At 47.9% G+C, this 9,270-nt stretch overlaps 1 protein-coding gene across 1 annotated transcript; it reads left to right on the top strand.

The window, feature by feature from the left end:
• Positions 1 to 5,565: 5,565 nt before the first annotated feature.
• On the top strand, positions 5,566 to 7,772 carry PtA15_17A56 (uncharacterized protein; the record flags this gene model as incomplete). The annotated part of the gene is made up of 4 exons (XM_053164559.1): positions 5,566 to 5,729; positions 5,830 to 5,902; positions 5,981 to 7,488; positions 7,601 to 7,772. 4 exons carry the CDS (start codon positions 5,566 to 5,568, stop codon positions 7,770 to 7,772), a joined length of 1,917 nt encoding a protein of 638 aa, XP_053028130.1.
• Positions 7,773 to 9,270: the final 1,498 nt, after the last annotated feature.

Below are 9,270 nucleotides of genomic sequence, written 5' to 3'. Positions count from 1 at the left end.
GAGAGGAGTCCCCTCGCCGAGCTGGATACATATGTATCCAGCTCGCCGAGAGGAATCTTCCAAGGGAGCTGGATGTGTCCAGCTCGCTGTGAGACCTCCTTAGCCGAGCTGGACATTGTGTATCCATCTCGGCGAGAGATGAGTCATCTCGGCGAGCTGGATACATATTATGTCGGCGAGGGATGGCCACCCGGCGAGCTGGACGCATATCCAGCTCGCTGGGTGGCCTTGCCTCTTTGACCGGAGCCATTCCTCCGGTCAAAGAGGTGTACATGCCTCCAATCGGATGGATCAATTCCTCCGGTCAAAGAGGAGAGCCAGTGCTTGCCGGGAGGAGTCCCTCCCGGCGAACAGTGGTCTTTTTGCCCTCCAGCTTGTCGCAAGGGCGGCAACAAACTGGATGGAGCAAGCAGGACAGCAAGACGCTGCCACACCAAAAAATATCACGGGTGGTACCCGCGGTACCCTCCAGCGGTACCCGTGCTACCTCCCAGGCGGTGCCGGGTGCGGTACTAGGTACCTGAAATTGGCCAAAAAGCGGTGGGGTACCCGGGTCCCAAATGACTATCTCTACTCTATCTTATATTTGTATTTTCTTTATCCAAAGAAATCCAAATATTGCCCCCCATTTTCTTGTGTCCTGCTGTCACTATAGAGACTCAGGTTCACAGTGGAGGCCCTGGTGAGTGAATGGATGACAGAGGATAGACAGAGGGTGTGGGAGGTCAAGCAGAGCCTGGGAGTGTAGCATACAGAAGTTAGGCAAAGATGGTTGACTTATGCGGAAAAGTGTCATAGTGCAGATTCATGTGTGAACAGAAGCAGACAAGTGTGGAGGTGAGGGGGGAGAAAGGGTTCACAGTTTCTCTTCTCTTTTCCTTTATTATTATTATCTATCTTACTACTAATTGTTGAACTTACAGTTCTGGATGGTACTTGTAGTATTAGAAGAGTTTTATGTGACCCTTATTTTTTACTTGCTATTGCATAGTTTGTGCTTGTGGATTGCGGAGCTTCACTACATGCAGAATATTACACTAAAGATCAGGCTCATTGTGGAATGCTGAAGATTAGTGTAACATAATGGTGTGGAGATGATGTAATTTATAATAACTTAAGGTCAGATAAAACATTCTTGAAGAAGGTGGACAAAGAAATTTCTTACGATGACCAACCTTTATTTCTAAAGCAGCCAATGATCATGGGCAGTGGTTGGTAGGGTCACAAACGCTCTCCAGCTCTGAATATGAAATTTGTTTGTCTCCAAACCAACTCCTAGACAATCTGTTGGAACATGTTGGCTTGAGGGGTGTATTTGGCCTTGGACCTCATCTGACATCTTTCAGGTGCACCATGCAGAAACAATATTAAAAATATGTGATTGCCCCCAGTCAATGAAACTGGAAATTTTGGGAAATAATCCAACAATTATGCAAAAATGAATTTTGATTTATACCTCATGCCATTTATCTCTGGAACCAATCTATTCAATAGTGTATCTGGGCATGCATTGGGATGATTGTTCCAAGATAAAATAATTCTCCAGGCCTATAGTTGCCAACTGTTATGTTGATGTAGAATTTTGAGGCCTGTACCACCAGGAAAAAAAAATAGTCACTTGATGACAAGTGACATCATGCCAGCTCCAGCGGGCTACCCACCATCTACCCACCATCTACCCATCATCTACCCACCATCTACCCATCATCTACCCACCATCTACCCACCATCTAACAACTTTAAGAATTTCCACAGGAGATCCTCAGTTTTTGCTGGCTCAGGGGATATTAATCTTTTGAATAGTCTCAAAAAATCTGATACTCAGCTTTGGAACAGCCTTGGCTCAGCCAATGCTCAGCTTTGTACCAGCATTGTCTCAGCCAATGCTCAGCTTTTGAAAAATTTTCGCCCAGCTGGTGTTAATCTTTGGAACAGTATTGTCCCAGCTGATCCTAAGCTCTGCACAAACCTTTTACAAGATGATGCTCAGCTTTGGACCATTGTTGGCTAAGCTGATGCTCAGATTTGGAATATTCTTGGTCAAGCTGACACTTGGATTTTTTTCAGGCTTGGAATATCCAATGCTCAGCTGTGGCCCAGGCTCAGCCAATGCTCAGCTTTGGCCCAGGCTCAGTCAATGCCTACTGCTCAGCTTATGATGAGCATCAGCTGTTCCTGGGAAAAAATTAGGATCAGCTGACTGTGCCACATTGAGTGCTCTGGTGCAGTCCTGCAAGCTCTACAAGTGCTGGTGGAGCAGACTTGGAGCAGCGCTGGAGTAGCTCTGGAGCAGAAACCAAAGCTGCATCATGTCACTTGCCATCAAGTGAATATTTTCTTTTCCTGGTGTACATGTGCCAAAACAAATTCTTGGTTTTTAATGGTCTAGGAGGTGTGAAAAGAATTTGAGTGCTTGTGGGGTATTTTGGGGTTGTAAGGACCTCCCCAGCCAAATGGCTGGTTGCACTCACACAATGTTTTGGACATTAGAGAATCTTTACTTGTGGCTATTTTAGCTTGCAGCTAGATAGTTTCCATCAAACTTCACTTCACTGGGTTGAGCAAAACCTCAGCTAAATTAGCAAGAAGCTACAATTTCAGCTAACCCTTGCTACATCTAGAAACAGTCAGCTCACAAGCTAGCTATCTACCCTCACATATCTCACAGCTGACACATCAATACAGACAAACCACTCCTTGCTACTTTAGTTAGCAATAGCTTCAAGTCAAACCTTGCATGAAATTCCAGTAATGATGCTCTTAAATTCAAGTTAGAGATGGAAATCAGTGCCTGGGTACCAACAACGGTGCAACAAATACAATACATGTATTTGTATATGGCATGTATTGTATTGTTTTTTATAGCATATACATTGTATTTGTATTGTATATTTTATCCAATACAATGCAATGTATTTTTTGCATAATGTATTGCCCTCCCCAAATTTAATATTTTGTGGATTGGCACAGTCAATACATTTTTTTTGAAATGTATTGTATTGTATTGGGTGACAAATGCAATACAAATACACCAATACATTTTGTATTCAGAAATAAATACAATACAATGTATATGCCTATAGTACAATACACATATTGCATTTGTTGCACCGTTGGTACTAAGGTTCCGATCCGCACCCCGCAGATCCGGAGAAATCCGGAAACCCCGCAGGCCGGATCAGGGTTCGGGATTGAGCTCGACAGATCCGGAATCCGGTTGGATAGTGAAAAGCGCTCCAAAAGCGAGATTTATGCGGGTAAACCTCAGAAAACACCCGAAAATAGGGTCTTTTCTCGGGGAATACCCGTCAAACCCGCATGAATGGGGAACTCTACCGGGGAATCCCCGGCATACCCAATCAAATTGGCACTTTTTTTGGGAAATGCCCCTTGCTTTCAGATCCGGGAAAATCCGGCTGGATTCCGGATAAGACCTATGTCAGGGTGCGGGATGGGTGATATCCGGCTCCGGGGCACTGGATTGGAACCTTAGTTGGTACCAATCACAAAATGAACACTTGGCAACGCCTGGGCAGGTACCGGCAGCAATTAGGTGGTGTACCAGGGTAATTAGGTGGTGTACCAATGTTAATTAGGTGATGCACCAGCAGTAACTAGGTGATGCACCAGCAGTAACTAGGTGATGCACCAGCAGTAACTAGGTGTTTTACCAGCAGTACCTGCCCCCATTGGGAGCACCAACACTCCTGAACCCCCTGGGTGGCTGGTACTGGCCATTGAGAGAGTTTCACCTTTCTTCCTAGCAAGTCCTCAGGAGATTCTATGTGCACTCTTGATCACCAGTACTGGTAGTCTGGCAATCAAGAGAGTGCTGACCCTCTTTTTGGCCAGTAGCAGCCCTCAGATGTGCTCTCTGGGGGCCCAACTCCCAGGCATGATCTTTCCCAGAAGTGAGTATTCAACCTGGCAGGGGAAGGACTTGGTAGGTCCAAAATGGTGTGTGTCAGGAGCCCTGCCCAAACCCCACACATGAGGAGCTGAGGTGGTACCTGTGTGGTTACCTGGGTACTGCACCGCTTTGCCAGCACCACCTGGCGGGTGCGTGGTGGGTGTAAAGGATACCTGCCAACAGGTACTGGGTACCCAAATGCTACCTTGCTTTGGAGGCGCTTTTAAATAACCTACAGCCATTCCAAAAAAGCTTGGATGCTTTGGAGGGAATTTTCACTGGAAATTCCTGTGGGAATTTTCACTGGAAATTCCTGTGGGAATTTTCACTGGAAATTCCTGTGGGAATTTTCACTGGAAATTCCTGTGGGAATTTTCACTGCAAATTCCTGTGGGATTTTCCAACCTTGTATGCAATAAAGTGACAAGGTTGGACATTTTGATACATGCAGGATGCCTATATCAAAATCAGGCAAGCTCAATCAGAGACTTCTGGTTGGTTTTCCTGGATTTTGATTCCAGAATCAGAATCCTTGACCAATTTTCACACTAGACTCCCATTCCTCATGGTGCCGGTCCCCCCAGCGGCCTGCATTTTTTTTTTGCTACCAAACAGCGCCGCCAATAGCAACTGCGCTTGCGGGGATGGATATCCATCTGTCAAACCTTATTGTTGGATACACACAGGTTGGCAAATGCAGAAAGAATTTCCGCTGGAAATTCCATCCAAATAAGCCAAGTTTTTTTGGATTGGCTGTAGCTAAGTTCCTCCCTGGGGAAGCAAAGCAGCCACTGTAGGAGGGACTTACACACCAAGGGGATTCAAAGCTGGCCATGCACAACTTGCATTTAATTTTGCAAGTTGGTTTTCAAGGCTTTTAATGAACAAAAAACTTTCAAACAGGCTGGGGGGTGTAGTGCAATGTGACTTGCATGCACTTTTGCAACTTGGTGTTCAAGAATGAACTTGAACACGGACTTGCAAAAGTGCATGCAAGTTGCACCTGGCCAACTTTGAAACCCCCTATTTTACATCAGCCCCACAGAAGTAGAGAATTAGATGTTTTGATGGGGAATTAAAATCAACCTTAAACTCAAGTGTCTGGACCATTTTTGATCTAGTTTTCATTTCTGAGATAGCCCAAGCTGTCCTAATCTTTCTGCCATTTTTTAAAATCCTCAACTTCTCTTGTTAAACTGGAATCAGAGTCGTAGCATCATTGCTTTTGGATTCCATACAATGCAAGATGTACAATGCAGGATGAAGCAGAACACATGTCAGTCACAAAAAAAGGAATTCAATAGCCACCCAAGTACCTGAAAAATAGCTGTAATATGGTCTTGTGCATCTTTTATTCCCCCAAAGTCTTGTTGCCAAGAAAGGATTGAAAAATGAAAATTTTCTAACTCTCTACCCCCACGGGGCCCCCATACGCATAAGTCTCTCCTTTGGATGGTTACTGCGGCACGGTGTTCCCCTACATTAGCTAATTCCCTCCTTGGGGGAGCAAAGTTGAAGGATCTTAGGTTATGTTGACCCTCAGTGTCCGATGTCTTTCACAGGGAGTGTCACGCATTGGACCACACCCAGCCGGAGCAAGTCAGCCAGTTGCCAGGAACCAGCAAACCCTCAAGACATCGACCCAAACAACCAAGATGACCCTACTCCAGACACTCCCAGCTCCAGCCCATCCAACCATAGAAGATGACGGAACCGAAGCTGAGCAGGAACCAGCCTCTTCGTCGAGCCATGAAGTGCTCATCCACGAAATCCCTCCGTATGGCGCCCGAAAGGACTGGAAACCCCGACTACCCGACCAGTTGAGTCCAGTCAAACCGAATCATTTTCTAAGCTACTCTCTCAAATCTGTGCTAACCCTCCTGAATTTGTTGTCTTAATAATCTCTCCACAAAAACAAGTTTTGGTGATGGTGGTGCCTATCCCGAGTGCCATATCGCCCAGTACCCCTTGGAAATGGGACGGAAGAAACATGTAGGTCCAGTCCAATCCACCCTCGTTGTCTCTTTTGTTTTCCATGATCAAGCTGACGATCTGCCGAGTCAACACCAGACCTCGATTGGAAATACGCTAGCGTTGACAGTCGATGGGGAAGGGAAGATTGATTACACGAAGATTGCCAAGCAAGGACATCGAGACGACCGACACGTCCAAGCACAATTCAAGGACCTAGTCCCACTTGCACATCGAGTCGATCTGGATGACTCTGCACGAGAGATGGAGCGGCCCTCGGCCGAGCAGGTTCAGGCCACCGCCGACCGCACTCGAATGGCCCTCGAAAAACAAACCAACATTCGCATCAAGGCTGCCCAGCCAAAACATGTACCCGAGACCGGGGGGAACGTCAGCTTTGTTCGATACACCCCCAACGGCGAGGAAGGCAAGCAACGGATCATCAAGATGGTCGAGTGCGTCGAAGACCCTCTCGAACCTCCGCGCTTCAAGCACAAGAAAATCCCACGTGGCCCCCCCAGTCCGCCTGCGCCCATCCTCAGAAGTCCGCCTCGGAAAATCACCAGTGAAGACCAGAAGGCTTGGATGATCCCCCCTTGTATTTCTAACTGGAAGAACAATAAAGGTTACACGATTCCCCTCGATAAGCGTTTAGCTGCTGACGGTAGAGGTCTCCAAGACGTTAGTGTTCTCCATCTGCACTACATCACACACATACTTTCACCTGTAGCCTCTCGAACAGCTGCTGACCATTTGCTATACATTTGTTCTGTAACACTCCAGACACACATCAACGACAGGTTTGCTCAACTATCAGAATCACTATACGTTGCGGATCGACTGGCAAGAGAAGAGGTCCGACAACGCTCGTTATTAGAACAGCGTTTGGCGCAGAAGGAGAAGGAGCAGAAGGAGGAGAACCTACGACAGCTTGCGCAACGGGCACGAGAAGAACGATCAGGGATTCCGCGCGTGGTAGCCGGAGCATCGAAGGGGAACAACATGTCGGCAGCGTTAGCGGGATATGGGAGTGATACGGACTCTGAAGGCGATGGTGGATCCGAGCGTGGTGGTCGTCGGTCGGAGAAAGCGGGCGGAGACGATAGCGAAGATGACGGAGGCAGCGAGGATCTGGACGAAGAGGCGGCGCGTGCACGAGACGAACTCAGGAAGGAGCGCCGCAAGGAGCGGGAGCGTGAGATGCGGATGAACAACATGGGCAACGAGAAACGCGCACAGCATTTCGCGCGGACCCAGAACCGGGACATCGGCGAGAAGATCGCCCTGGGGCTGGCCAAGCCGACGATCTCCAAGGAGTCCATGATCGACTCGCGGCTCTTCAACCAAGAGAAGCTGAACGGCTCGTTCGGCGACGAGGACTCCTACAACCTCTACGACCGCCCTCTCTTCTCAGGCGCGTCTGCCGCGGCGGCGATCTATAAGCGGGGCGGGGCGGCGGCTGACGATGAGCCCCCGGCGGCTACTGACGAACGATACGGTGGAGGGACCGAAGAAGGCATCAGCCATGCTATGCGCAACGACCGTTTCGGGCTCGGGGTGGCTGGCAAAGGCTTCGAAGGCGCCGAACTGCAAGAGTCTCGTGATGGGTACGCGTCCAGATGCCCATTTTTTTCTCTTCCCTTTGGCCGACGGTTTCCCCTTCTTCATCACAACTAAGCGTATACTCATACATTGCGATCTTTTCCTTTTTGTGTGTAGGCCTGTCCAATTTGAACGGGATACGACCTTGATAGCCTCCGATCCCTTCGCGATCGACGCGTTCTTGGACGAGGCGAAGAAGGGCGTCAAGCGCGGCTTGGAGCCTGCCCCGGGCAGCTCGTCCAAATCCCGAGGTGACGATCCCCACGATTCTAAGAAACGCCGCGGCTGATCCTGCCGGATTCTTCAAGCAAACTCAGACATAGCCACACCTGTATAATTATCGCTTGTTGCGCTGCTGGCCTGCATTGCACAGGAAGGGAAATAAAATTAATCTGTTAGCTGGTGGCTGTCTGCCTATTTCAGTCCTGCTGCGTGTTGAATAGCAATCCATCTTGAGCCGATTTCTGCGGCTCTGTACTGCTTTTACACCTTCACTTACGGCACCAAAAAAAGAAATAAAAGCGTGACTGCTGCTTTGCCATGAGTATCATCCTTGAAGATCAAATCCATGTCTTTTTATTGCCTTATCTCATTTGGTAGCCTGGGAGCACCAAGTGAAGAAACTTTCTAGGGCAACAACGGATTTATCATAATGTTAACTCACATCTTCTAATATTATGACTCTTAGTTACAATTATACATCTCTTCATATTCAATTTTAGCTACCAGAGTGTCCAAACTATCGCCTCTTGAAACTCTCCGAAATCTTGGTTTCTTACCTTGGCAAAAGCAATATGATGTAATAATAAATAGACTAGTGACAAGGACTGATTGTTGTCCATATTTGCAGCTACTCTGGAACCTTCACACAGGTGGACCTGCATTTTCCTTTTTTTTTTTTTGCCACAAAAATGATGTCACCAGCTGGCCCCGGCTCATTCCTTGGCCTGGTACTTTCAAATTTACAACCCAATCCTACTGTTTGAGTATTTCACGATATTTTCTCACTCTGTACCAGATGATAATTACCTTTCTGGCCAATGAAGAAATTTTGGGGAATCAAAAATTGGACTCAACCATCGCCTCTGATTCTCGACAGCCCTTGAAGCCGAAGGCTTAGCCAAAGCCAGCAGGTGTTTTGGATGTCAGACCTTCTGGCCTGTTTGGGCAACCTGAACGGGATCCCCAGAAAATATCCTCAACATAAGAAGTCTTTGTGGCTGGCGCTGGCTGGCGGCTGACCGGCCTCACTTCTTGAAGTTGTCCGCTTGTGAGGTTGACATCGATTGGTTCATCATTCAAAATGTGATGTTCAAACATGTATTTCTCAGAGTTGGGAAACCCGATTCAGCCTGGGAACGATGGAAGACGTTATCAATTGTGCTCGATGCACACGTCCTCGCCAGGTTCGATGAGCCTCCATCGACGCCATGGGAATGCGTCTCAGTCCGTCCAAAAAGCTCAGCAGCAACATCGGAGCAGTCCCCCTCTCCCTCTCATGGCTCACTCCACTCCACCCTTCTTCGCACACTTCTCTTGATCGCTTCCGCCAGTCTCCCCATACCCGCCCCCTTTATTATATCCTGGCTGATATACAATCTTTCCCAGTCTATAGTTCAGATTTCGTGCCGTCGCGTTGCGGCGAGTCAGATCTCCCCTTCTCAAGTTTCCGGCCCCACAGACCGACCAGAATTTCTCGTCGTGCCAACTCGTGTGGTTCTTCTGATCTGAAATCGCGTTGCCAGTCCCATCGGACAGCGTGAGTCCACATAAGATATTATCAGTGG

This window comes from Puccinia triticina, chromosome 17A (assembly GCF_026914185.1).
Source record: "Puccinia triticina chromosome 17A, complete sequence".
Classification (NCBI taxonomy): domain Eukaryota; kingdom Fungi; phylum Basidiomycota; class Pucciniomycetes; order Pucciniales; family Pucciniaceae; genus Puccinia; species Puccinia triticina.
Note: the sequence above shows the minus strand (reverse complement) of the source record. Positions and strands in the feature narration are given on the sequence as shown.